Source organism: Rousettus aegyptiacus, unplaced genomic scaffold, assembly GCF_014176215.1.
Source record: "Rousettus aegyptiacus isolate mRouAeg1 unplaced genomic scaffold, mRouAeg1.p scaffold_m13_p_7, whole genome shotgun sequence".
NCBI classification, from domain to species: domain Eukaryota; kingdom Metazoa; phylum Chordata; class Mammalia; order Chiroptera; family Pteropodidae; genus Rousettus; species Rousettus aegyptiacus.
Genome location: NW_023416310.1, coordinates 14,154,073 through 14,181,188, shown reverse-complemented (window position 1 = coordinate 14,181,188; position 27,116 = coordinate 14,154,073). Strand labels below are relative to the sequence as shown.

At 59.1% G+C, this 27,116-nt stretch overlaps 1 protein-coding gene across 7 annotated transcripts in view; it reads left to right on the top strand.

Annotated features, from left to right (window-relative positions):
• OTOF (otoferlin) overlaps positions 1-26,543 on the top strand; it is an 85,973-nt gene extending 59,430 nt beyond the window's left edge. For 4 of the 7 annotated variants that reach the window (XM_036224703.1, XM_036224705.1, XM_036224706.1 and 1 more), the window contains 37 exons: positions 1,036-1,098; positions 1,521-1,605; positions 3,861-4,020; positions 4,342-4,528; positions 5,066-5,252; positions 6,565-6,788; positions 7,278-7,386; positions 7,988-8,168; positions 8,290-8,410; positions 9,037-9,137; positions 9,259-9,349; positions 9,528-9,644; positions 9,995-10,147; positions 10,571-10,760; positions 10,876-11,000; positions 11,379-11,513; positions 12,250-12,411; positions 12,594-12,713; positions 13,180-13,341; positions 13,456-13,618; positions 14,253-14,323; positions 15,645-15,674; positions 16,099-16,230; positions 17,897-17,963; positions 18,803-18,939; positions 19,047-19,181; positions 19,267-19,404; positions 19,714-19,841; positions 19,948-20,118; positions 20,723-20,883; positions 21,536-21,678; positions 22,051-22,139; positions 23,514-23,612; positions 23,764-24,005; positions 24,122-24,300; positions 24,410-24,510; positions 24,756-24,953. In XM_036224703.1, coding sequence (XP_036080596.1) covers positions 1,036-1,098; positions 1,521-1,605; positions 3,861-4,020; positions 4,342-4,528; positions 5,066-5,252; positions 6,565-6,788; positions 7,278-7,386; positions 7,988-8,168; positions 8,290-8,410; positions 9,037-9,137; positions 9,259-9,349; positions 9,528-9,644; positions 9,995-10,147; positions 10,571-10,760; positions 10,876-11,000; positions 11,379-11,513; positions 12,250-12,411; positions 12,594-12,713; positions 13,180-13,341; positions 13,456-13,618; positions 14,253-14,323; positions 15,645-15,674; positions 16,099-16,230; positions 17,897-17,963; positions 18,803-18,939; positions 19,047-19,181; positions 19,267-19,404; positions 19,714-19,841; positions 19,948-20,118; positions 20,723-20,883; positions 21,536-21,678; positions 22,051-22,139; positions 23,514-23,612; positions 23,764-24,005; positions 24,122-24,300; positions 24,410-24,510; positions 24,756-24,936 — 5,040 coding nt within the window. In that variant the 3' untranslated portion in view covers positions 24,937-24,953. Of the gene's footprint in view, positions 1-1,035; positions 1,099-1,520; positions 1,606-3,860; positions 4,021-4,341; positions 4,529-5,065; positions 5,253-6,564; positions 6,789-7,277; positions 7,387-7,987; positions 8,169-8,289; positions 8,411-9,036; positions 9,138-9,258; positions 9,350-9,527; positions 9,645-9,994; positions 10,148-10,570; positions 10,761-10,875; positions 11,001-11,378; positions 11,514-12,249; positions 12,412-12,593; positions 12,714-13,179; positions 13,342-13,455; positions 13,619-14,252; positions 14,324-15,644; positions 15,675-16,098; positions 16,231-17,896; positions 17,964-18,802; positions 18,940-19,046; positions 19,182-19,266; positions 19,405-19,713; positions 19,842-19,947; positions 20,119-20,722; positions 20,884-21,535; positions 21,679-22,050; positions 22,140-23,513; positions 23,613-23,763; positions 24,006-24,121; positions 24,301-24,409; positions 24,511-24,755; positions 24,959-26,311 lie in introns of those variants that run through there. The other 3 variants (XM_036224707.1, XM_036224704.1, XM_036224702.1) reach the window with 2 other exon arrangements.
• The last annotated feature ends 573 nt before the right edge of the window (positions 26,544-27,116 follow it).

Sequence of the window (27,116 nt, the reverse complement as noted above, 5' to 3'; positions counted from 1 at the left end):
CCCTGGAGCGGTTCACCATGGAGGCCCCGAATCATTCTCTCCACATCAGAGAGGGGTAAACCGAAGCTCAGGAAAGGAAGCGAGCGGTCCAACAGTAAAAACTCAGTCCGTCTGGCTCTAAAGCCAGCACTTTTACCCAGAGTGGTCTGTGTGAAACTCCAGCAGCGGAGAGATTCTCCTCAGACACTTATCCCAAGAACGTTTCGTCCTTCTCCCTGCCCACGAGGTCACCAAAGCAGGAGCGCCTCTGCTCAGTGCCCTGCACACCAAGGCCGGAGAAAGGGGTGGTGTTACAACGGGCAGCGGCAGCTCCCGGCTTGAGAGGGCAGTTCACACCTGCCGCGTTTTATACTTCCGGCCGACGAAGCGCCTCCGTGCACCACAGTCCATTAGCTCTAAAGTTCGCCTTATCTTACGTTGTGTCCTTCCTGAAATTGGGCCACACTTCTAGACATGGAACACTGAAGTTCAGTGGCGGTGTCTACGTGGTTCGTGTAGTCGCAGTGTAGCTTACAGTCAGTGGCATCTTGGATTCCGTGGGATATGTCGTAGTGTCTCATCAAGCCTCAGAACAGGACTCCGAGTTGGGTGTCATTACGCTCATTTTACAACTCAGAAAACTGAGGTTCAGAAAATGTGTCGCCCAGGGCCACACAGCTAGAAAGGGGTAAAATCAGGACTAGAACCTTAGTTTCCCAGCTCCCCAGCCCAGGACCCTTCGAAGCACAGAAAATCAGCATGGACCATTCCATCGACTGTTCCCATTTCCTTCCCCTGCCCATAGTTGCTGGTACTGGCCCTGCCCAGGGGTTGAGGCCTTGCCCTCCTGTTGAGATCCAACCTCCCACCTGCCCCCAGGGTCAGGGAGGACCTATGGTTGCCACTGCTTGTCATCCGAACCTCCTCCGGGCTCAGGGGAAATGGCGAGGTGCAGACAGGCACTGCCGGGGGGCGGGGCCTGGCACTGTCCCGGGGCCGTTAGCCGCCGCCCAGCGCCCACCGGTGACAGCAGGTCTGGGTCCTTCCCCCCTCCAGTACTTCGTCTTCGATTTCCACGTCTCTCCGGATGTCATGTTTGACAAGATCATCAAGATCTCGGTGAGTGGGGAGCAGCCTCTGGCATGCAGGGACATTAGCTCACACTGCACCTTTGTGCAAACTTGAAAAGGGTGCCCCTTCTCGGTGGACCAACCAGAACAAGGCAGTCCTGCGCCCAGACACATGGGCGGGCAAGGGCACAGGCTGCGTTTGAGCCCTTCTCTCCTCTTTAGCTGGGCGCCTCTGTATAGTGTACAACCTTCTCACCCATACCTGGCAGCCAGCAAAATCAGGCCAGGGCGGGAGGGGCCGATGCTCTCAGCAAGCTGCCCCCCCGCCCCACCAAATGCCCTCCCACTTCGCCAAGAAGTTTGGGTCCCCAGAAAGACTAAGGTGGAGCCACCATCGGCCGGCCCCACCCCTACCCCTGGAAAGCTTTGGCCCTGCCCAGCCTGACTAGGGCTGGTGGTTCTGCCCGGAAGGTGATTCACTCCAAGAACCTGCTGCGCAGCGGCACCCTGGTGGGGTCCTTCAAAATGGACGTGGGGACCGTGTACTCCCAGCCCGGTGAGTAGCTGTGTCAACATCTCATGGAGCTGGAAGGGATTCCTGGGAGGCCACAGTCTGTTCTCAGCCTAGCAGGACCACACCTGTCAGAGGCAACAGTAGGAAATGCACACGTCTATTCATCTACCCCTCTATCCATTCATCCAATGAGTGAACAGTAGGAAACTGTTCACTCATTGCTATTATCTGCTGGAGACGAGGAGGGGTCCGACAAGGCTCCACCCATCCTACCGTAGATGCTAGCAACCTCCCCCGCCCAACCGGCAGGAGGCGGAGGCAGGCCTGAGGCAGGGAAATGACGTTTCAGGCTGGTAATTGTATGGCCCAGGGGCTCATGATGTCCTGCAGCTCTGGCCCTTTGACAGTGACAGTACCAGGGCGGCGGGATCTGACAGCCTTAGGACCGGAATGGTCTCAGAGGTTATCAGCCCAGTGTTCACCCAGCATAGGGTCCTTCAGAAAGTATCCCTAATTGGTCACCTAGCCTCTGCTTAGACCTCCCAGAAATGAGCACTATCTCCTATTTTAGATATCTCCGTTTGTTTACGTCACATCAAACTCTGTCACCCTGTGACCTTCACCCATGTTCACAGGTCCGCCTTTCACAGCCAGAAAGACTAAATCCATTTCCTCTTCAAAGAGCCTTTAAATTTGAGGGCAATTTTCATGTCCCTCCTGACTCTTATTCTCTTTCCTTGCTAAATTTCCCCAATGCACACGGCTATCCATCTACCCCTCTATCCATTCATCCAACCACCCGGCCACGAATCCACGCACCCACCCATGTATCCATCCACCCATCCGTACATTAACCCATCCTTCTATTTATCCATCCACTGTCTACTCATCCATCCATCCCTTCACCTACCTTTACGCCAGCTAGGCAGCCCATCCTCTGTGCATAGATGCATCCTCCGTGCATCTCCCCATCCAGCCATCTAGCTATCGGCTCAGTATCCAGCCCACAAACATGTGCTCTGGAAAGACCTCAAAGCTCTGGGGCTGCCTAGGACGTGGCCCCCTCCTCCTGAGATGCGCCAGTTCCGCTGACGGCCTCCAGCAACTTTTCACCACCCAGTTCCTTCCCTCTCCCCATCCTGGTCCCTCTCTTTAGACTCTACTATGTCATTATCTCTCCTGTAACAACACAGTTGGGCTGGCCGAATCCCAGACAGGCTGATTTCTGTGCCCACGGAGCCCACTGGGGACAGAGCCTTGTTGGGGACAGGTCTGAGCTATGGCGAATGGTGTAGGTGAGGGAGGAGAGTAAGGACGTTCTGAGTCCCTGGAGGTGTAAGTGCCCAAACAAACCCAGAATAAGAACATGTGCCCCTCATGCATCAAAGCCAAGGCTTCCCTCTGCCTGCAAACAGCTTCGAAGTAAACCCGAAGGGCAGGCCCTTCCTGGAGCGGCCTCCTCCCCGGACACTTTCCGTTTCCTCCACACCATCCTAGGTCTTGAGAATCCTGGGGTGACACTACCAATCTCTATTTTTAGGAGGTTTTCAGTCTGAAATTGGAGACAATAAGTAGATGATAGAAGGTGTGCCAATGGAATACCAAGAACACCCAAGGAGCCAGGATCAGCACTTCCGAGGAAGTCAGGGAAGACTACATGGAAGAGGAAACACTTGAGCAAAAGGAGGACAAGTTGACCAGGGAGGAAGAGGGTGGGGGCAGAGGAAGATCAGGGATGAGGGCATTCCAAGCTCAGAGACCAGCAGCCACACAGGCATGGAGATAAGGAATAGAGATGTGAATGATTCAAAGGGGGTAAGCAGGTTTGCCTGGCAGGAGCACGGGGGCCAGGTGGAGTGAGCAGAGTGAGCTGGGAGATTTGTCTCAGGAGGCCCCACGGACGGTGCTATAGTCGGTGGTCTTTATCCCAAGCACTGGGGAGCCCAGAGTGAGAGGGAGGGGGCCTCTCGGAAGGCTCTTCTGGCAGCTGTGTGCAGGTGAGTGCAGGGGTCCAGTGGGGGGCTGCAGGCAGAGAAACCAGTTAGGAGGCTCCTCACTTCGAAGTCACACCACACACCTGGATGTAGGGCCTTGCCCCAGCAGTCCCCAGTCAGGGACCTCTGTCCCTCTGGCCCAGACACAGGCAGAGCTGTGGCCCCTAGGTCCAGGAGAGCTCATGGCCTGAGCTCCAGGGGCTAAGAAGGCTCCCAGCTTTGCAGCTTCTCGGCCTGCCCTGAGGGCAGAGTGCCGCCTGGAGTGGGGGCAGCAGGTGCAGTCCCTGATCCTCGCCACCACAGAGCACCAGTTTCACCACAAGTGGGCCATCCTGTCCGACCCCGATGACATCTCCGCTGGGCTGAAGGGCTATGTGAAGTGCGATGTCGCCGTGGTAGGCAAGGGGGACAACATCAAGACACCCCACAAGGCCAACGAGACAGACGAGGATGACATTGAAGGGTGAGGTCCCCATCTCCTTAACCTTTCTTGACCTGACCCAACCCTTCCTTTCCCCCGAAGGGAGCCCCTGGGTAAACTTGGCCCAGAGATGGTACCTTCCATCTCCCATATCCTTGTTCTCACCCACCCCTGGACAGCTCAGCTCTTTCTAGAAGGACCAAGGCTGTCCTCGGTGTCCACCGGCTCTCCTCCTCACAGGAGAGACAAGGACTGAGGCAGAGCAGGGGTTTGCGGACATTGTCTTAGGCCCCGGAAGCATGTAGGTGCTCAGGCAGGAGTCAGGGTGCCCAGGCCTGGTGCCCTAGCTGTCTGTGCCAGCAGGAACTTGCTGCTTCCTGAGGGGGTGCCCCCCGAGCGCCAGTGGGCTCGGTTCTACGTGAAAATCTACCGAGCAGAGGGGCTGCCGCGGATGAACACGAGCCTCATGGCCAACGTGAAGAAGGCTTTCATCGGGGAGAACAGGGACCTGGTCGACCCCTATGTGCAAGTCTTCTTTGCTGGCCAGAAGGTACTGGGGTACAGGCTGCAGAGGCTGGGGCTGGGGTGACAAGCACCAGATGCACGTAGGGGCCTGGAAGCAGACATGAGGCAAAATTGGAAGGCAGGAGACTGGCCTGAGATCACCTTGGTGCATTGGTAAAGGGAGGAGAGTGAGCGATGAGGGAGCTCTGGCTGAGAAGGGCTGAGGGTGAGGCCAGGCTGGGCGTGTCTCAGTGTGGACAGGCCTTGCTTGGGGTGTCCTCCCTGCCTCTGGGTCCTAGAGACCAAGAGCTGAGGGGGGACCGCCAAATGGGAGGAGAGTCTGAGAGGCTCAGGTAGGAAAGAGTGGAGGAGATACACACATACACGCAAACCACACAGGTGTGCACACATGCACACGCACCACACACACACAGGAATCGACACATGCACACATGCTCACACACACTCAATGCAAACATGCACACTCACATACACACACCACACGCACATACACCTGAGTGAACACACACATGCTCACACACGTGCACGTACACGAACCCTGCCGTTCACTTTCTCCCGCCAGGGCAAGACTTCAGTGCAGAAAAGCAGCTACGAGCCACTCTGGAATGAGCAGGTCGTCTTTACTGACCTGTTCCCGCCACTCTGCAAGCGCATGAAGGTGCAAATCCGGGACTCGGACAAGGTCAACGATGTGGCCATCGGCACCCACTTCATTGACCTGCGCAAGATTTCCAATGACGGAGACAAAGGTCAGCAGTAGGACTGGGTGGGGGGCCTGAAAGGGAAGTGTAGATGAGACCCCCCTCACACCACCCCGGCCATCCCTCACCTTAGCTGAAAGGCCCTGGGCACAGTGAGGGCTTCGTCAGCAGCTCCCGCCTCGAGGAACAGGGGGAAAGTCATGCCTCTGGTCTGCACAGGGCTAACTGGGCTTGCCCGAGCCACGCTGTACGGACTTGAACCCCAGCTCTGACAACTGGTACCTGTGTGACCTTTGTATATGTCTTTTCATCTGTAAAATGAAAATAGTAATTAGGTATGTGTGCATACATGCGTATTACATGCATGTGTATACGGTTGACGGAGCACCTATCCACAGACTCGTTATGGTGACAGAGCCCTCCCAGGACCCTAGCACGATGCTGGGTACCGGGGATCCAGGGCAAGAGAAAAATCCATGCCTGTCCTCACGGCACTCGCTGGGGATTAGGAGACGGATGTGCTACCAAATGCCCAAAACCTAAGGCAAAAGGCCACATATCGTATGATTCCATTTATATAAAATGTCCAGAATAGGTCAACCCATAGAGACAGAAAGTAGATTAGTGGTTGCCAGGGAGTGGGGGAGGCAGGATTGGGACTAACTGCTAATAGGTACCATTTTTTTTTAGGGGAATGGAAATATTCTGGAATTAGGTGGTGATTGTATAACATAATGAATATACTAAAAACCACTGAAAGGCATGCTTTAATATGGTGAATTTCATGTTATGTGAAGTGTATCTTCATTTTAAAAATGCAATAAGATTTTTTACCTAGGCAGAATAAAAACAAAACAAACAAATTCTAGGCAGAATTAGATCTGCTACACGTGAGACACGACAAATCCCAAAGATGCGAGAAGTTAGCTGGGACTGGGAACTGGGAAGGCTTCGTGGAGGAAGCGTGTCGAACAGGGAGGACAGCTGGAGAAGAGGGGAGGGGCCTGCACAGAAGGCAGAGGGCTGGAAGGCCACGCGGAGGAGTGGGAGGAGCTGGCATCTGTCTATCAAAGAGACTGCAGGCAGCCCCTGCTCCAGTACCAGGAGGCGGGGAGCATGACCCAAGAAAGGGGCCCACACCTGCCATGCGCAGCGGCCACGAGCTCTCCCTGCAACCTCTTGTGAGCCTCACGCTGCCCCACAGGCCTTCTCCTGCCTCAGACATCTCACCAGGCAAGGCAAGGGGTCCTCAGCTCAGCAATTAGCAAGTGCAGGCTGGGAGCCCCCCAAAGAGGTCCCTCTGCCCCTCATGGGCCCTGGGGTGTGACATAGGTCTCTCCTCTTTCTCCCTGGCCTTCAGGCTTCCTGCCCACTCTGGGCCCAGCCTGGGTGAACATGTACGGCTCCACACGCAACTACACCCTACTGGACGAGCACCAGGACCTGAACGAGGGCCTGGGTGAGGGCGTGTCCTTCCGCGCCCGCCTCATGCTGGGCCTGGCTGTGGAGATCCTGGACACCTCCAACCCTGAGCTCACCAGCTCCACGGAGGTGCAGGTGGAGCAGGCCACCCCTGTCTCAGAGGTGAGGCCCCAGGGGGTCGCTGTCCTCTAGGGCCCTCACAGGCTCAGCCCTCTGCCCGCCATGGTGGCCGGGGCCTGGCTCTGCCTGTGGCTGCTCAGTCTGCCTCAGGGTCCAGACCCCAGAGCGAGGCCTGCCTCCCCAGGAAGCAGGAGTCCCCCCATCTGCCCCCGACGGCACCTCTGGCCCCTTGCCCTGCCTGTGCCCGTGTTCTGCCCGGAAGTGTTGGAGCCTCATCACTTCCCCCGTTCCCAGCCAGGCCTGTCCCTGTGGTGTTTGGAGCCAGCCCCTGCTTCAGGGACACTCAGGCTGGAGGGCAAAAGGCACTCGGCCCTCGGTCCTTCACGGTCTGGGCTGCCCAGCTCCACACCCGAGTGGGATCTCTCCACCATCAGCCCAAAGGCCCGTCTGTGAGATGGTAGGAGGAGGGCCGGCCCCAGGCCTAGCTTCCCTGCTAAGGTTTACGGATGACTTAGACCACCTTCCCCACAGAGCTGCACGGGGAAAATGGAAGAGTTCTTTCTATTTGGAGCCTTCCTGGAGGCCTCGATGATTGACCGGAAAAACGGAGACAAGCCAATCACCTTTGAGGTCACCATAGGTGAGCGCTGGGCTCATAGAGGGGTCTCCAGGCCTCAGAGCTGCTGGGTGGTCTCTGCTAAGCCCTGCACCACCGCCCTGGGGGGAGGGGAACTTTGACCACTTTCCTCCGCGTGTGCTCAAGCACACACACGGCACACAGTGCACGTCCGTGGTGCACGCACGCCCCGGGTGTGGACCTGAGTTCCGCCTACAGCACCAGGCTGTGTGTGGGACACAACAGCAGCTCGTTGTGCAGGGCTGGTGGGGGGCGGGAGACCGCGGGAGCCGCTCCGCCCCCACAGCGGCCTGCATGCGGGAGCCATCCCTGCAGAGGGGGTGAGGCCCTCACGGGGCTGGGGAGGAGAGAGTGGGAATATGGCCACGTCCTGGGCTGGCCGGTGAGCTCTCTGGTCATCAGAGCTCCTTGCAAGATCTTTGCAGACAAGGGGGACAAGGGGACTGTTCTCTGGTGAGTGTTCTATCACATCCAGGCGGGCACCGACCCGTACCCCCTTCCCCATTCCCTGACTCTCCCACAATCCTAAGGCAGTTCCTGGATTACAGAGCAGGGTCGGGCCAGGCCCGACTCCAGGCCCTCAGACACCCCCTCCTGCCTCCAGGCAACTATGGGAATGAGGTTGATGGCCTGTCACGACCCCAGCGGCCTCGGCCTCGGAAGGAGCCCGGGGACGAGGAGGAAGTAGATCTGATCCAGAATTCGAGTGATGATGAGACCGAGGAGGGTGGAGACCTGGCCTCAGTCTCGTCCACCCCACCCATGCGGCCCCAGATCACCGACAGGTGAGCCAGGTGGCACCGAGGGTTCTGAAGGGCCTGCCCGCTGCCTGGCCCCCTCTGGAGGCCTGGCCCTCCCACCTCCCTGGGCCCCCGGTCACCAACCTCCCACCCCTTCCCACCCCAGGAACTACTTCCATCTGCCCTACCTGGAGCGCAAACCCTGTATCTACATCAAGAGCTGGTGGCCGGACCAGCGCCGCCGCCTCTACAACGCCAGTATCATGGACCACATCGCAGACAAGCTGGTCAGTGCCAGGCGTGGCGGGAGAGGATGGGGCGGGTGCGGGACATCGAAGGGCTCGCCCAGCTGGAAAGCCTCCCCTGCAGCGCGGGAGGCCTGTCCGCCCAGCAGCTTACTGTGCTGGGCTGGTGGAGGGGCGGGAGAGCGCAGGAGTGGCTCCGCCCCCAGAGTGGTTCCGCCCCCAGAGTGGCTCCACCCCCAGAGTGACCCCGCCCCCACGTCCCAGGAGTGGGCCGAGGGCTTGAGGGCGACCCAGAGGGGAGTCTGGAACTCCTGGCCCATCGGTCCTGGGGCTCCCTGAAGGCGGCTGGGCAACCCCTCTGTCTCTGGTCTACACCTATCCCCCTCCCCCGCCCAACTAGTCCCGAGTCCTGCTCACTCCTGTGAATCGCCCAGGATCACAGACTCAGAGCGCAGAGGTGGCTTCTTCTTCCTTCAGGAGCTGAAGGTCCCCAGGCTCTGAAAACAGAACCTGGGAAGTTGGTGGTTTCCTCGTGATGGTGGACACTGCGGGGTGACTCTAGTGAGAGGTCACTAGCCCCTCATTCTCCCCGATGAATTGGGGAGACATTTGAGGAGACTGGGGGGAGCGGCTATGACTCAGCATGCATCCCCACTCCTGGTTCACAGGAAGAAGGCCTGAACGACGTACAGGAGATGATCAAAACAGAGAAGTCCTACCCCGAGCGTCGGCTGCGGGGCGTCCTGGAGGAACTCAGCTGTGGCTGCCAGTGAGAGGGAGGGGTGGTGGGGTGGGGGGCTGGAAGTGGGGCGTCTGGGCAGAGAAGGAGGTGCCTGCAGGCCTCCTGCTGCGGGTGGGCTCCACTAAGCCCTGCTCCCCTTGCCCCCCAGCCGCTTCCTCTCCCTCGCCGACAAGGACCAGGGCCACTCTTCACGGACCAGGCTTGACCGAGAGCGTCTCAAATCGTGCATGCGGGAGCTGGTGAGGACACCCTGGTCCCCAAAGCTGGAAGACACAGGGGATAGAGGGAAGGTCCGGAGGTGAAAAGGGGAAACTGAGGACGGAGTGTATCTGTCTCTGAGGTCCCAGAAGCCAGGGACAGCCCCCTCCACCATGCGTCACGGCCTGAACCCCACGTACGCCCCCCCCACCCCTGCAGGAGAGCATGGGGCAGCAGGCGAAGACCGTGCGGGCACAAGTGAAGAGGCACACGGTGCGGGACAAGCTGAGGCTGTGCCAGAACTTCCTGCAGAAGCTGCGCTTCCTGGCAGATGAGGTGCGCCCCTGCTGGCAGGCGCCGGGGGTGCCCTGCCCCAGTCAGTGACCAGAGTGGGGGCCGCACAGGAAGGGGTTGGGCCGGACCACCTAGGAGCCCCATCCCGCTCTGATAGTCGTTGGGGCACAGGAAAGAACAAGCTCTTCATCCCGTCGAGAGTTCTTCCTGCTCCGTCTGGTGGGAGAAGAAAGACCCAGCATCTGCGGTCCTTCCCTCTCCGGGCCCAGGCCTGGCCCTCCGGGCCCTGAGGCAGAGGCCCTGGCAGCCAGTGAGGCTCAGGGGGCCCCGCCGAGAGGCGGGCCCTGTTCAATCACACGGTCCCTCCCCCTCGCCCCCCCCACCCGCCGCAGCCGCAGCACAGCATCCCCGACGTCTTCGTCTGGATGATGAGCAACCACAAGCGCATCGCCTACGCCAGGGTGCCCTCCAAAGACCTGCTCTTCTCCATCGTGGAGGAGGAGCGGGGCAAGGACTGCGCCAAGGTCAAGACGCTCTTCCTCAAGGTGCCGGAAGGGGAGCCCGACTGCGGGCGGTGGCGCGGCGGGGCGGGCAGGCTGGGGCCCGGGGTCTACGTCTGGCTTCTTTCAAGGGGTCGGTCTCCCTTTGGAGGGAGCAGCCCCTTATCCTGAGTCTGGCTAGCCTGAGCCAATGAGTTTGAGGCCTCAAGCAGCAGGTCAGCAGGTGCTCAGAGAGGAAAGAGCTGGAAGGACAATAAGAAGCGGGGGGGGGGGGGGGGGGGGGGGGGGGGGGGGGCAGCGTAGCCCTCCCCTGCCCTCCCCCTTCAGTGCTGTGTTGACCACCTTCACCCGGCAGACCCGCGGGTTGGCTGTGGAGGCGCAGGGGCAGCTCTGACCAAGGCCTCTGCCAGCTCCCTGCCCCTTCCTCACCCCATGGGCCCCAGCAGCTGACCCGGAGCCCACCCCCAGCTGCCAGGGAAACGGGGCTTCGGCTCAGCGGGCTGGACAGTGCAGGCCAAGCTGGAGCTCTACCTGTGGCTGGGCCTCAGCAAGCAACGCAAGGACTTCCTGTGTGGCCTGCCCTGCGGCTTCGAGGAGGTCAAGGCGGCCCAGGGCCTGGGCCTGCACTCCTTCCCACCCATCAGCCTGGTCTACACGAGTGAGTGGGGACTCCTGGGCCTGGGCGGCCCCTGGCTCCCAGCCCTCACCCCGGGGGACGGGGAGGGCGCCGGGGAAGCACCTGCCCCCCAGCCGCAGCCCGCCCTTTCCCACAGAGAAGCAGGTGTTCCAGCTCCGCGCCCACATGTACCAGGCTCGCAGCCTCTTTGCCGCTGACAGCAGCGGCCTCTCGGACCCCTTCGCCCGTGTCTTCTTCATCAACCAGAGTCAGTGCACAGAGGTAAGGGTCTGGGGAGGAGGGAGTGGCTCCGGCTTTGAGAGTGTTTGGATGGGGACTTAGGATCTCGTGAGACCTGGAGAAACAGGTCAGCCAGTACCCCCGGATCCTTAGAGGGAAGCCTTGCGGATAACCACAGGCCCCGGCCACACTGGTGAAGACTTCAGTTGTGGTTATATTCAACACGGGACAGGGAGGACAGAGGCAGGAGCAGACCTCACGTTAGCCTTCATTTTAAGATTCCCAGAAGAGTCGAGGAACATGCCATTCCTGCCCCTGAGTCCCCTGGGAGCTGCAGTGACTGGAGGGGCTCCCGCTTGGGTATCTGCCTACTCACCAGCACTTAGTACCTGTCTCCCCTCACCCTGCCCCATACTGCAGGTGCTGAATGAGACCCTGTGCCCCACCTGGGACCAGATGCTGGTCTTTGACAACCTGGAGCTGTACGGCGAAGCTCATGAGTTGCGAGACGATCCCCCCATCATTGTCATTGAAATCTATGACCAGGACACCATGGTACGGGTGGGCTCTGGCACCAGGGACCTACTCCTTCCTCACTGTACTCTACCTGCACTGACAGGCACCTCCCCAATGCCCCTCAGCTGGGGTGCTTGAATGGAATCGGGGCGTCTGCGCTGCTGACCAGCCCCTGCAGGAGACCCCAGGTGGCTCCTGCTCAGTCACTGTAGCCTGACCCCTTTCCAGTAATGTGAGTCTCCAGGATCACAGGGAGGAGATGGTCCAGGGCGTCCCCACCTCCCAGCACAGATAGAAAGAATTCAGGAGTCTTTAGGAGATGTGTCAGCGAGTCTTGCTGTCCCCAGCCTCCCCGCATCCTGGTGGCCCCCTGACCCCTGCCCACACCTACCAGTCAGTAACAGCCTCCCAGCTCTCCATGAAACCTCTGGAGTGGGGGTGGGGAGGGTGGGGCTATGAAAGGATTGAGGTGACCCCTCCAGAGCTGGAAAGCCACTTACCACCAGCCGCCTCAACTACGAGGGTACCTGAGAGAGTCTTGGACTGGAGGTAGGAGGGCCTTATTTCTAGTCCTGCGCCCTGCCTCTGCCATTCACTGCTGGCATAGCCTCAAGGGTGTGTGGTGAGACTTGGTTTCCCCATCAGTGAAATAGGGTGGTCACACCTATCCCCTTACCTCTCTGGGCTGTGGCAAGGACAGAGTGAGACCCTGGGTGTGCCGATGCTCAGTTAACTCAAGCACCGAGTGCCCCCCTTGGTTGTTTGGTCCCATCAGGGCAAAACTGACTTCATGGGCCGGACCTTCGCCAAGCCCCTGGTGAAGATGGCTGATGAAGCGTACTGCCCACCCCGCTTCCCACCCCAGCTCGAGTACTATCAGATCTACCGCGGCAACGCCACGGCCGGAGACCTACTGGCCGCCTTCGAGCTGCTGCAGGTGGGCCCTGCCCCTCCCCATCCTACTATGAGGCCAATCTGATTGGAGCTGGGGGGGTCCTTGGAGGCCCAGGGCATTGGGCTTTCCCTGTGTCCCCAGATCACATGGCAAATACCTCCTGGGGAGGGGGGGCCTGTTCTCCAGGCTCTCCAGACTGTGACACCGTGGTCCTCATTCCCCAGATCGGGCCGGCAGGGAAGGCCGACCTGCCACCCATCAATGGCCCGGTGGACGTGGATCGAGGTCCCATCATGCCGGTGCCCGTGGGCATCCGGCCCGTGCTCAGCAAATACCGAGTCGAGGTACGTGAGGGCTCCCCCAGCCCCGCCCCGCCCTCGTGGGCCTGCCCTGGACGGGCCCTGCCCCCTGCCCCCCACTCTCTCACCCAATCCAGGATCCGAGCACATACCACACTGTTGGCATCAAACTCCAGGCAGCTTCAACAACCTCAGGCTGCTCTCCATTTTTCAAACAAGGAAATTGAGGGGACAAGGGGTGGGGAGCGACTCGTCCAAGGTCACACCTGGAGGCAGCAGGAGACACAGGCCCCTGCCCACCTCAGTCTGCGCCGAGTCGCCTGCTGCATGCTGGGACCTTTCCCAGCCTTCCCATCTGCAGCCACACGCCCACCCTCACCCCACAGCCCCCTGAGGACGTCCCACCCCGCGACAGCTCTTCTGGCCTCGACCCTCCGGTTCCTTCTCAGGGGGACCAGCCCCCCCACAGCTGGCTCCCTTGTCTGAGGGGCTCTCTTCTCCCCCAACCCAGGTGTTGTTCTGGGGCCTGCGGGACCTGAAGCGGGTGAACCTGGCCCAGGTGGACCGGCCGCGGGTGGACATCGAGTGCGCGGGGAAGGGGGTGCAGTCATCCTTGATTCACAATTACAAAAAGAACCCCAACTTCAACACCCTCGTCAAGTGGTTCGAAGTGGTGGGTGCAGGCCCAGGAATGGCCGGGCAGAGCTGGGTGCGGCTGGTGTGGCTGGACACGGCCCCGTGCCTCTGCCCCCTTCTCTGAGCTCAGCTCCATTGGCCAACACCCCAGGACCTCCCTGAGAACGAACTGCTGCACCCGCCCTTGAACATCCGCGTGGTGGACTGCCGGGCCTTTGGCCGCTACACCCTGGTGGGCTCCCACGCCGTCAGCTCCCTTCGGCGCTTCATCTACCGGCCCCCAGACCGCTCGGCCCCCAACTGGAACACCACAGGTACAGCCACACCTGGAAGCCCAGGCCTGGCTCCACTCGGTCCACTGGAGGGGCTTCAGCTCATAGTCCAGCCCATGCAGCCGCCACTTGGCTCCTCCAGGATACCCCGGATGGGAGCATGGGAAGCCGGTGGGAGGTCCCGTCCTGGGGGCCAAGGCTGCCCAGGGCTGCTCTTCACTCCCGAGCCAGAAAGAGCCAGAGCTGGAGATGTCATGAGAGGGTCTGAGGGCAGATGGCTTCCTCTGCTGGTTTATGGAGAAGAGCCAGGCCTCCTTCCGGCCTCCCTCCTGGCCTCCCTCCCGGCCTCCCTCCCGGCCTCCCTCCCGGCCTCCCTCCCGGCCTCCCTCCCGGCCTTCTTCCCAGCCAGGCTTCCACTATTTTCCTCCACTGCAGCTCTCCCTTCTCTCTGGCTCAGTTTCTCCCTTTCCTTATGCCTAACTTTTCATCCCTCCCTCTCCCCTCAGGAAAGCTCCAGAATCAGCTTTAGGCTTCTGGTCCTTCTTGCCATCCCTGATTCTCACTGTTACCCCTGCCCTTCCTGTCTGTCTGCCTGTCTGCCCATCCCTCTATCCAGTCAGGCTCCTCCAGGGCTGCCATGTACTGTGCAATGGGGGCCCCTCCTCTCACCCTACAGGGGAGGTCGTGGTGAACATGGAGCCAGAGGTGCCCATCAAGAAGCTGGAGACCATGGTGAAGCTGGACGCGGTAAGGCGCGTGGGGTCAGTCCCACGCAGGCAAAGGGCACGCACTGCATGTGACACTCCCTGCGAGCCTGGCTGCCTCCTTCAGCGTCCTGACCGCACGTGCGAACGGCTACATCCTAGACTGTCCTGGAATGCAAGACTGTCAGTGTTGCCTGTGTTTGTGTATGCGTGCGTGCAAGTGCACGAGTGTGCGGCGTGCAAGCACGAGAGACAGAAAGAGCAGTAACCATGTGAGGTAATAGCCTGCAATTATTTTTACTTCAACAAATGACACCATAGGCAATGGATTCCTTGTTGGGTACACCAGTGTTCTAGAGGGTTCCTGATCTCCCATCCTAGCCATTCACAAACAACTCTCCCCAGACCTGGGCTAAGGAAAGATTTCCAGCTGGAAGTTTCCTGTTCCTCCTGGCTTTGGGACTAAGGCTGTTTATCTGCCGGCGGGAGACCCAGGGGCTGGATTTGGAGATGACCTTTGCAACAGAGGGTAGGAATGAGGCCAGCCTGGAAGAGACTGAGTCCAGACAGCACACAGGGGCTGGAAGTGGGCTTCCTCCCTACCACTTTCTCCAGATCGCATTTCCAGCCTCGCCCACTTCATACAACTGGGGGTGTGTCCTAGCTTCTGAGGTCTCAGTTTAATCCGAAACACCTTCTCTTAGCCCATAATCCTTGACTCTGGAGGGTCCCGGCCAGCCAGCTGAGTTATGTGCACATGGCTCTCGGGAACGTGGAGCAGACGAGATCCAGTGCCTGGCCAACAGCCCCCTAGTTTCAGGCCATCAGCAAACAAGTCAGAAGACGGTACCTAAGCTTGCCCATCGTCCCGCAGGCCCTGGGCTCTGTTGGAGTGTTTTCAGCAGGGTTCTCTTCAGCTATGCAAGTGTGTGTGTGTGTGTGTGTGTGTGTGTGTGTGTGTGTGTGTGTGTATGTGTGTAAGGCGCTTGCCCTGGTAAGGGAGGAAAAGTGGAGTTGAAGTTGACTCCATCTAGCCAACATTGCTGCATTCCTACTGTGTGTGGCCAGCCTCCCCTCCCAACCCTGACGCCCGGTGATATCACCTAGAGAGTTCACAACTGTCTCAGGCTTGAGAATCACTGTCCTAGAAGGTCTGAGGAGACATCTGCAGAGCAGGCCTTCGGCAGGCTCACCAGCAGTGTGCTCCTATTAGCGCAGAGTTGGCCCTGTGCACAGGGACTCAGCTCACAGCAGGCATCCCTGCATGAGCTCCCTCTCCTCCATGCACCCTGACTGGGCCTCTGCCTCCGCTCCAGGCCCTGGGGGGCTAATTCCGTCCCTGTCCCTTTGATACCCCTCTGCAGACTTCTGATGCAGTCATCAAGGTGGATGTGGTGAGTGTGGGGACAATCCAGGGGACTCTGGGGAGAGAGGACCCTACACTGGCATAGAGTGTCAGTCCAGGGGGTTCAGCATAAGGCATGAGCTACTCCCAGCCCCTGGATGCTCTGGCCAGCACACCCTGCAAAGAGGGAGAGGGAGAGAGCTGCTTGGGCAGCAGGGCCTCTGAATGTCAATCCTGCCTTGGCCATTGGCTCACATTGGCAGGTTATAACCCTCTCTGGCCATGGCATCCTCCTCCACAAAACAGGGCCCTTCCCCTTTGACGGTGGTGGCCCCACAGAGCCTCCTGGAGCCCAGGGCTCCCCGGAAGCAGATGGTCAGAATGAATGGGGGACCCCTGGACTGTCCAGAGCCCTGGGAATGGCCAGGGTGCAGAGATGTATGCAGGTCTCCAGACCTAGGCCAACCTCCCAGGCTGAAGAGGAGAAGGAGAAGAAGAAAAAGAAGAAAAAAGGCAGCTCAGAAGAGCCAGAAGAGGAGGAGCCGGATGAGAGCATGCTGGACTGGTGGTCCAAATACTTTGCCTCCATTGACACCATGAAGGAGGTGAGTCCTTGGACCCGGGCTGGGGGCTGAAGAGGAATCGGGTTAGGGAAGGCAACCCCAACTCCACATCAGGCCCTCCTGTCCAACTGCTGTCCTGCTCCCCACCAGAGCTGGCTCCTCCACTCCAGGAGTTAAGAACAGCCTTGTCTCACGGCCTTGAAGTTCAAGCTTAGGACTCACCTCTCCTAGTCTGGAGGTCCAGTCTACCTTCCCTGGCTTGCTTTTCTCTTGTCCTCGTTCATTTATTCCACAAACATCTCTTAAATATATATGATGAGTCAGACACCATCCCAGGTGCTATGGGAGCCAAAAGAGAAGATGCTATATCTGCCCCGAGGAGCCCTCTGTGTACCGGGCAAAATGGGCATGTAAACAGATACAGTGCGGTGTGAAGGCAAAAGCAAATCAATGCCTGGGGGAGTCAGGGAAGGCTTCACAGAGGAGGTGCCATTTGAGGAAGAGGAGAAACATGTGCTCAGAGGCCAAAAGCAAACGACGACTTCCCAGTGGTATTTGCCCATCTTCATACTGTTTTCTTTTATACATCTCAGTCTGTGGCTGTGAAACGTTCTTCTGTTGCGTGCACGCGGGTTCTGTCTGCTGAGCCAGACGACCAGTTCCAGAAAGTGCAATTCTCCTCTTCGTTTGTCCCTCCCCCACACTGCCTGCCCAGCTCCGGGCCGACCAGGAGGGACATGTGCCTGCAGTCGTGTTTTCTCATCTGAGCCCATCCAGCCACGCTCTCTCCCCAGGCAGGCCCTTTCCGTGACCTAAGCCGTGTGCGGTGTCTGCCATCCGCGTTAGAGCACAGGCTAAGCCACTCTAGCAAGTTAGATTGGCGCGAACGAGGAGAAGGCTTGTATGGTGGTTTGATGGTGTCAGGGACCAAGATCCTGCCACCTTGTGACTGACGGCTCTCTGTATGGTTAGAGATGGCTTGCCGTCACATCCTGACACCAGCGCACAGGGGGAAAGAGGAGAAGAGTGGGCATACTCCCTTCCTTTAAGGGCCTAATCCAGAAGTCGCACATATCATTCCATCCCGTTGGCCAGAATCTAGTCCCACAGCCACACTTCGCTGCGGGGGAGGTGGAGAAAGATCATATTTAGCTAGGTGACTGTGTGCCAAAGAACACTTCTCAAGAATAGGCGAGCAGACCATTGGGGAACACCCGGTGGTATCTTCTCCCACCATCACCTCCTGGATTGAAGTTGGCCAAGCTAGAGCTCCCGGAGGCTGCCTATTGTCTCATCTCTACTCCTGTAATTTGCACAGGCTGCCACTAGGTGGCGGTGGCACTTCAGCTGAAACCTGGTGATTTAGTTTGCAGTGAGATACAGAGTGTGAAGAAAATAAAGCACATTTTCTTACTAAGTTATACTTTTTTTGACATTAACAAGTAATAATACCACTAACAAGCAACATTAAAGGGAACTATATTTTTTAACGATGCGCAATTTAAAGAATCATAAACTCCTAAGTACAGTCAGTCATTTGTACACACCATAAACTTTTTTAAATCCACTTAAGCAGAACGAGTAATGGGTTTTAAGCTCAGTAGGAAAGAGTTTCTGTTCCTAGTGTATTGAAAACTGGTCTGAGACCACAGGGGCCAACAGAGTCCTCCTGAGGAAGCCCACCTTTCCTCCTCACATCTCTTGGCAGCAACTTCGACAGCAAGAGGCCTCAGGAATGGACTTGGAGGACAAGGAGGAGACAGACAACACTGAGGGTGAGCCCCTCGCACCCTGAACCTCCGCCTCCCCCTCCTCGCCCCGAGACGCAGGCTCCCCTGCCTGCCACGCCCGCTGCTTCTCTTTCCCCCACCCATGGGCCCGCACAAGTGCAGCGGCCAAGGGCAGATACCGTGAGGGATCCCTGGGCACCAGCGGACAAGCCTGGGCCCTTATCCAGAGTGGCTTTTACTCTGACCGGTTCACCAACCACAGTGACTGATGGACATTTCAAGCCACAGAACATCAGTGCTGGAAGGGACCTCGGAGCTCATCTCATCCAGCATTTTCCAGAACTTTTTAGTGGGATAATACTAATGGATATTCGAGAGGGAAAGGGGGGGTTCTGTGGTCCAATGGGTGAAAGGGGTCTTTTGGTGCAGGACTTTTCAGTGCCTTTAATTTGCAAATGTTATAAATCCCTAGAAGGAGGATACAATATGAAATATTTCCCTCCGTTATTTGACCACAATACCCTTTCTTCTAAAGAATTTCAAGAACACCTACATCTGGTGTTCACTAAATGCAGTTTAGAAAATGTTGATATAGAACTATATGAGACAAGTAGGCTGAGTCCAGAGAAGAAAGTGAGCAACTTCCATGCCACTCTCTGTCAAGGAGCACGACAACAGTCTTTGTACACCCTCCCATGATCTTACTGGGGTCCCGCACCCATGTGAGGCAGGCATGTACATTTTTCAGATGAGTACACGGAGACCTGCCAAGTGAAATTAGCAAAGTAAATCACTGGCAGAACTGGGTGTCCAGCCCAAGCTTTCCTGCTCCATCGTTTCTGCCCCAAACTGACTAGAAGGTCTCCTTTTCTGTTTCTGGCCAGGCCTGAAGGGGCCGGTGAAGGGCAAGGAGAAGGCAAAGGCCACAAAGGAGGAGAAGAAGAAGAAAACCCAGAGCCCAGGCCCTGGCCAGGGGTCTGAGGCCTCTGAAAAGAAAAAACCCAAGATCGATGAACTTAAGGTAAGAGTCTGGAACAGACCTCACTCAGGGCCATGAAGTAAGTGGAAGATGAGACAAGATAGAGCAGTGGACAGGCCTCATTGCGCTGACGGCCTGGCCTGGCTCAGGTATACCCCAAGGAGCTAGAGTCAGAGTTTGACAACTTCGAAGACTGGCTGCATACCTTCAACCTGCTGCGAGGCAAGACGGGAGATGATGAGGACGGCTCTACCGAGGAGGAGCGCATCGTGGGCCGGTTCAAGGTCAGGCGAGGAGGGAGGCCCGGCCCCTGAGCCCCAGCCCCTGAGCCCCCCATGTCAGCCGGAGCCCACGCTTGCCTTGCTGCAGGGCTCCCTCTGCGTGTACAAAGTGCCGCACCCAGAGGACATGTCCCGGGAAGCTGGCTACGACCCCACCTACGGCATGTTCCAGGGCATCCCCAGCAATGACCCCATCAACGTGCTAGTCCGCGTCTATGTGGTCCGGGTGAGAGTCCCCCCACATCCCCTCCCCTGAGTTTCCCAGCCCTCCAGGAGGGGTCGAAGCAATTGCAGGCTGAAAGCCCCCTGCTGGGAGGCACGTGGAAGGCTATCAGGTGTAGTTCCCATCTTTTGTAGAGAAGGAAGCCAAGACTGAGAGAAGGACAGTAACTTGCCCAGGGTCACACAGCAAGGCTCCTGCCTCGGGTCCAGTGCTCCCGCCCTTCACCATCTTGGGACCCTCAGAGAGTAAGGCAGGGGTGCTGGAAGACGAGGGTATAGGAAGCCTGCTCAGGAGCACCCTCGCCAATCCCAGGCCACGGACCTGCACCCCGCAGACATCAATGGCAAAGCTGACCCCTACATCGTCATCCGGCTGGGCAAGACTGACATCCGTGACAAGGAGAACTACATCTCCAAGCAGCTCAACCCTGTATTTGGGAAGTGAGTCCTCCTAGTGGCCCTCCCACCCCTGCCCCTACTTTCCCAGCCCAGACCACCTCCCGCCCTACCCCGCCCTCAACCCCTCTCCCCACCCCCACCCTGACAGATCCTTTGACATCGAGGCCTCCTTCCCCATGGAGTCCATGCTGACGGTGGCCGTGTACGACTGGGATCTGGTGGGCACTGACGACCTCATTGGGGAAACCAAGATTGACCTGGAGAACCGATTCTACAGCAAGCACCGCGCCACCTGCGGCATCACCCAGACCTACTCCACGTGCGTGGGGCCGGACAGGGCTGGGGGGTCGGGGGCGGGGTGAGCCTACCGCACCTCGACTCCAAAACCAGATTCAGAGTGTGTTGTTTGGGAAAGTAGACAGACATGTTATAGTTTCCGTCCCAAGCCAAGCCTCCACTGCTACAGGCTCTGGGCACAGCCTTCAGGGGCCAGGACTGCAGATTCCAAGACAAGGAGCGAGCCAGGGCGTCCCAGGGCAGGGGAGGCGGGACAGGAGAGAAAGGCGGGCTGGAAGGGGAGGCACTGTGCTATAGGAAGAGTCCACCTGGGGGATCTGGCTGGCCTCTGCCACTGACAGGCTGCGTGTCCCTTAACCTCTCTGGTCGTCAGCTTCCTCGTGGGAGTCCTTGAGGTTCCAGAGAAGGGGACACCGTGGGGGAATGGAGTGGGCTGCACGGGAGGAGACTGGATGCTCATCCTTGGGACACTGGGCACACGGGGCTAGAGCCCAGGGCAGGAGGGACCAGGCTCCAGCAGCCAGAGCATCTCAGCTGAGCCTGGAGCCCAGGGCAGGGCCCAGTTCCTGACTGGGGATGGCCCAGCTCCACCTGAGCCCCACCAAGCCCGTATGCGCCTCCCACAGACATGGCTACAATATCTGGCGGGACCCCATGAAGCCCAGCCAGATCCTGACCCGCCTCTGCAAGGACGGCAAAGTGGACGGCCCCCACTTTGGGCCCCCTGGGAGAGTGAAGGTGTCCAACCGGGTCTTCACGGGGCCCTCCGAGATCGAAGACGAGAATGGTAATGGAGCGCCAGATGCAGCCCCGGGGGCGGCAGAGGCCAGGGAGGGGCCCGTGCTTCCCTGAGGGGGACCGCAAGGCCGAGACTGGGCGACTCCTCTGCCGGGGCTGAGTGCCCTCTGCTCGACAGCCCAGAGCCCACTCCTGCCTGCCCAGCCCCTGCCGCCCTCCCCCGGCTACACCGCGCTCGCCCACTCGTTGCCTTCTCTGGCCCTCTCGGCATCTCTATGGACGAGGGAGGGTCTCCTCATTCTGTAGCTGAGGAAACGGAGACCCAGAGAGTTTAGCGACTTGCCCAAGGCCACGTGGCCCCAAGCTCTGCACTCCCCCAACTCCTTCACATGTCCGACCCTTCCCAGAGAACCGGGAGGACCTGTGCTGGCTTCCTTCAGGGCGCTGGGACAGGGAGCAGATTCCTGCCTTCCTTGACCTCACAGCCCCACAGGCGAAGGAAACGCAAGGACACAGACCTCTCTGGGCCCTATGGGACAGCCGAGAGCTTGGACAAGACACTTGTCCCCCTGAGCCTCAATTTCCCCAGCCATAAAACAGAGACGGACAGACCAGTGGTGGCTCAGGGGCCCCTCTGCTCCTGAGTTTCAGGCCAGCACAGGTCCCGTTCTGCTGGGCAGCTGACACTCTGCCACCCGCAGGTCAGAGGAGGCCCACAGAGGAGCACGTGGCGCTGTGTGCCCTGTGGCACTGGGAGGACATCCCCCGAGTGGGCTGCCGTCTGGTGCCGGAACACGTGGAGACGCGGCCGCTGCTCAACCCCGACAAGCCCGGCATCGAGCAGGTGACTCGCCTGAGGCCCTTTGGTATTTGAGATCAGGGAGTCCAGGCCTGGGTCCAGAGAATGGAGCCTCGTGCTCTTGGCTGCATTCCCCAAAGCCCGTGGCACCTCCCACCACGTCCCTCTATAGTAACTCCAGTGGTGCATGTCTTTGCCTTGACCTAGAACCATATCAACTGGGGGTGGAGACCTGGGATGTTCCTCTCAGAAGCTGTGATTGGCTAGTGATGATGTCATAGGAATTCCTGGCACCCAAGGATGAAAACTGATGAAATGGGTCCTGACAGGACAAAGGTTGGGAGGGAGAGGAGAGCTGGCCTCCCTGGGCAGTGGAGAAGTCTGCGGGGAGACCTGCCATGCCCCCCCCTTTCTCAGGGCCGCCTGGAGCTGTGGGTGGACATGTTTCCCATGGACATGCCAGCCCCCGGGACACCTCTGGACATCTCCCCGAGGAAGCCCAAGAAGTGAGCTGCTTGGACCCAGCACCACCCCCTCCATGCCCACCCCCCGACCCCCCGCACCCCCAGTCCAGATCCTCTTAGTCAGCACCCTCCGTGTGACCTTGCCATGGTAACAGACCAACTCATCAAGAGAGTTGTGGGGCTTGCCCTTGGCGGGTCCCCTTTTCTGAGGAGGGAGCCACAATCCCACTGTGCAGTTGGTGAGGGCCATGAGAACACCCACCATGGACTTTCATCACGTACACACGCGCAAGACAGAGAACCCCTGAGAGCCAGCTCTGCTCTCCGACAGCCCCCGTGCCAGCCTGTCATTAAGCTCTGCCCAGTTCTATTTAAACCACCTGGCATGGAGATGAGCAGGAGTGAGGCTGGGGAGAGCGCTGGAAAGAGCCCTGGACCGGGAGCCAAGCCAGCTGCCTCTCATGGACCCCGGCCAGGTCACTTTTCCTCCCTGGTCCTCGGTTTTCCCGTCTGTAAAGTGACAGGCTCATCGAGTCACTGTCAACTCTGACGCCCTCGGTGCCTGGCACCGGAACCGCTTTCACAGGCATGGGAATCCGCACAGGGACTCGAGCTCAGAGGAGCCCATGCTTATTTCAAGATGGCATCTTCAAGTTCTTAATGATTTTTTTTTAACCTGGAGCCCCACATTTCCATCTTGCCCTGGGCGGGCACATTACGCAGACAATTCTGCCTGGAACAACCCCAGGTCTGAGGCCACAAATGTGCTGTTCCAGGGACACCCCAACCCACTGTGTAACGGGGTCTTGTAGTCCAGTGCGTAACTCCACATAGAGCCACACTTCAGTGTTTAGTGGATAACTCGAATGCACTCCCAATGATTGGAACGTAACTGCCTCATTTATAATGACAGTCACACATCAAGGGGAAAATCCTCATCGGCAGCAAGGACATAAAGGAAACTAGATTCCATAGGTGTTCACTGGCAGCTGCTGGGCTGAAACGTAAATTTCTATCAGAACCGGCATGGGGCCTCTGGCCTCTGAAGATGGAGACCTCGCTCCCGACTCCCTGGGCCTCGCCTCAGCCGCCCTCAGCAGCTGGGCCCTGCCCCTACCTGCCCCGAGCCAGCCTCCCTGTCCAGCCGTATGCTCGGGGACCCGGAGTTCCAGCCATACTGGCTTCCCCTGCGGCTCCCCTCACAACAGCCACACTGCCAGGCAGACCCTCAGTCACACCCCCAAGGGCCCCAACATCTCTCCATCCCCTCTGCTCTCTCAGCCCTGACCTGCCCAGGCCATCCTCACCCCAAGTCCTCAGGACTTCTCTTGGTCAGCTCATCTCCAGCCCCCTGCCCAAGGCCCTAGGATAACTCCCACCTCCCAGACCGCTGATCAGCCTTTCCCCCCCGCCCAGGTATGAGCTACGGGTCATCGTGTGGAACACGGATGAGGTGGTCCTGGAGGACGATGACTTCTTCACTGGGGAGAAGTCCAGTGACATTTTTGTGCGGGGGTGGGTGAGGGGTCCCTTGGTTGGGAGGGGGCTGAGCTAGGTGAGCCCACCTTCCTGGGGTGCAGGAGAGGAGAGAGGACAAGGAGAGCTGTGGGGTGGGGAGAGGCCCCACCTGTGTGGCTGCAGGTGTGGAGGGGGTGGTGCCCCGCAGGTGGCTGAAGGGCCAGCAGGAGGACAAGCAGGACACGGATGTCCACTACCACTCCCTGACTGGCGAGGGCAACTTCAACTGGCGCTACCTCTTCCCCTTCGACTACCTGGCTGCCGAGGAGAAGATCGTCATCTCCAAGAAGGAGTCCATGTTCTCCTGGGACGAGACAGAATACAAGATCCCAGCGCGGCTCACTTTGCAGATCTGGGACGCCGACCACTTCTCCGCCGATGACTTCCTGGGTGCAGAGCTGGGCTGGGGCGGGGGACTGGGACCCAGCATGCAGAGGGTGCGTGGGGAGAGGCAGGGACAGGGTGAGCCCACTGGTCTGTCAGAACTGACTCCAAAGTTGCCACAGGGGCCATCGAGCTGGACCTGAACCGGTTCCCGCGGGGCGCCAAGACGGCCAAGCAGTGCACCATGGAGATGGCCACGGGGGAGGTGGACGTGCCTCTGGTTTCTATCTTCAAGCAGAAGCGCGTCAAAGGCTGGTGGCCCCTCCTGGCCCGCAATGAGAATGACGAGTTTGAGCTCACGGTGGGCACCACCCCTGGCGCCCAGGTGCTGGGCCGGGCTGGGTCAGGCTGAGGCGCCGAGGGGCTGGCAGCCGGCCCAGCCACAGGGACAGTTCTCTGCCTCTCTGCAGGGCAAGGTGGAGGCAGAGTTGCATCTACTGACAGCAGAGGAGGCGGAGAAGAATCCCGTGGGCCTGGCCCGCAACGAACCTGACCCCCTGGAGAAACCCAAGTGAGTGCCCTGGCTGCCCGGGCCCCAGCCATGCGGGTCCCAGGGACTCTGGGACAGGAGGGAGGGGCCAGAACCTTCCGGTCTTCTTGTCCCCATTCTGTGGGCACTTCTGCTCCCTCTCCCTCTTCCTGGGAACTACTTAGCCTGGGCTCGGCCCCCTCTTGGCCAGGCCCTCTTGCCACACCCTGAGCCTTCACCCTCTGTGTCCTTTCTCTGCGCTCCCTCGGCTCCACCTGCTGCTCCAGCCGGCCCGACACGAGCTTCCTCTGGCTCTTGAACCCTCTCAAGTCTGCCCGCTACCTCTTGTGGCACACATATCGCCGGCTGCTCCTCAAACTGCTGCTGCTGGTGCTGCTGCTCCTCCTCCCTGCCCTTTTCCTCTACTCTGTGCCTGGCTACCTAGCCAAGAAGATCCTTGGGGCCTGAGCCCGGCATCCTCCTGGGTCTGGTACTCCTCCCTTCTTCCTCTGGACCTGGGGCTCGTGAGCTTGGCAGCATGTGGAACACGCACACAGGCACACACGGTGCACACACAGTGCACGCACGGTGCACGCAGCTCCCACAGAGCGACTTTCAAGCTTTCAAACAGCATCACAGACTCTCGAAACTGGAAATGACTACTTTACATGATTACATATGGGGCCTGCCCGGTGAAGTAACCTACCTCGGCGTCCCTAGCAGGTTAGGGGAGAGCTAGACCTCGGCCTAGGTCTCCAAGGTGCCAATCCAGCGTTCCTCACACACCACCACCTCCTCTCGCAGCGACTTCCTGACAGACTGACCCAATGTCATCGGCAGGAAGGAGCTGAGACACGGACAGGGGAAAGGGGAAGGGGTCTGGCTAGGCCCGGCCAGCGAGTCCTGAATACTTACCGCCCGCAGCCTCCACCTCCTAACCCACAGCTGTTTTCCCACCCTGAAGGACAATAAGTAGCTTCATCCAGTTCCAACATCTTAATAGCCGACATTTGCTAAGCACCTGCTCGGTGCCAGGCCCTGTGCTGAGAGCTTCACCCCTCACTGCCTCACTTTACCCCTTCGCTAACCCGGAGGTAGGGTCCACCATTAACCCATTATAAACGTGAGGAAACTGAGGCTCAAACAGGTGCTATGTGCCTGGCCCAGCTGGGCGTGGAAACCAGGCACCCCACTGACACTGAGCACGGCTCGGGGGCGGGGGTGGGGGGCTGAGGTCTCTGTCCTCCAGGAGTCGGCACAGCAGGGCAGGAGTTCGGAAAAGCATATTCAATACTTTACAGAATGTAAAGCTCGACAAGCGCTCCTTGCTTACAGAGCCACGAGGAAGGTAGAGCAGCCGTCGCACCCCGACGGTGGGCAGGCCATGCGGGCTGGCAGGCTCCTCAGACCCTCGTCCGTTTATGTTCATCAGAAAGGGAGAGGTCGAGAGACTGATCTCAGTGCCAGGGAGCAGCGACTGGAGCACGTGCAGTGAACGGCTAACCAGAGCCCCCTAACAATCAGAATCGCTTGCGCTGTGGCAGCTTCCTCTTCAAGGAGCGAGCCGCCGTGGCCGCCAGGGCTCAGGTAGAGGCCGATGGCTGCCCAGCGGCCAGGACCGCCATCTAGGCCTCGGGAGGAGATCGAGATGCTGGGGTCCTGCAAACAGGACAGGGAACGAAAGCAGCAAACCTGGCGCTTAGTAACGGGCTCACACCCTGGCTCCAGCACTCACTACTTTGGGGATTGGGCCCATGGCGGGGTCTCTTGGGGTCTAGGAGGGGCGAGGGGATGAGGTGCCCTGGGAGATGCTCGCTGCCTGACCGCAACTCCCCTCCCCCAGCCGGCCCGACACCGCCTTCGTCTGGTTCCTCAACCCCCTCAAGTCCATCAAGTACCTCATCTGCACGCGGTACAAGTGGCTCATCATCAAGATCGTGCTGGCACTGCTGGGGCTGCTCATGCTGGCCCTCTTCCTCTACAGCCTCCCCGGCTACATGGTCAAGAAGCTTATAGGGGCGTGAAGGCCCCGCGGCCTCCCCGCAGCTCCTCTCCTGGGCCTGCGCGTCTGATCTGTCCCTCCCTCCTCTGGCAAGGATTTTCCAGTCTCTCTGGGGAGCCCGGGGGGTCCCGTGTCTACCCCTCAGGCCTCGGATTCCAGGAGCCCATCTCCTGCTTACTGGGCTAGGGACACCCCAGTGCCCATCCTCGCCTCCCCAAGCCTGCTGTTCGCCAGGTCCTGCCCCTCTGGTCCCCGCCCGTGGGGTGGAGTGCCGGTGGGGGTCGGGCTCTGCCCTACCTTGCGGAGGCACCACTCTTCTTCAGGCCCTGGCTCCAGAGGAAGCTGCCCCAAGCCCTCCCCAGACCTTCCAGCTGAGGACTAGACCTCTAATGAAATTAATAAAGAATCTTGACATGGGTCAGGGCTTTCAAAAAAATGAATGAGCAAAAAGCATTGTCCTCCCCTCCCACAAATATAATCTTGTGAGGGCAGCTGAGAGCACCCACCTTTGTTCTGCAGAAGTGGGCCAGACCCTTTCTACTAATCCAGCGTGGTGGCCGCCTCTGCCCCCGCCCCACATGCTCCACATGGCTCCTCCTCCTGCCCAGGCAGCCCCTGGCCCCTGCCCTGCCTGTGGGTTTTGATC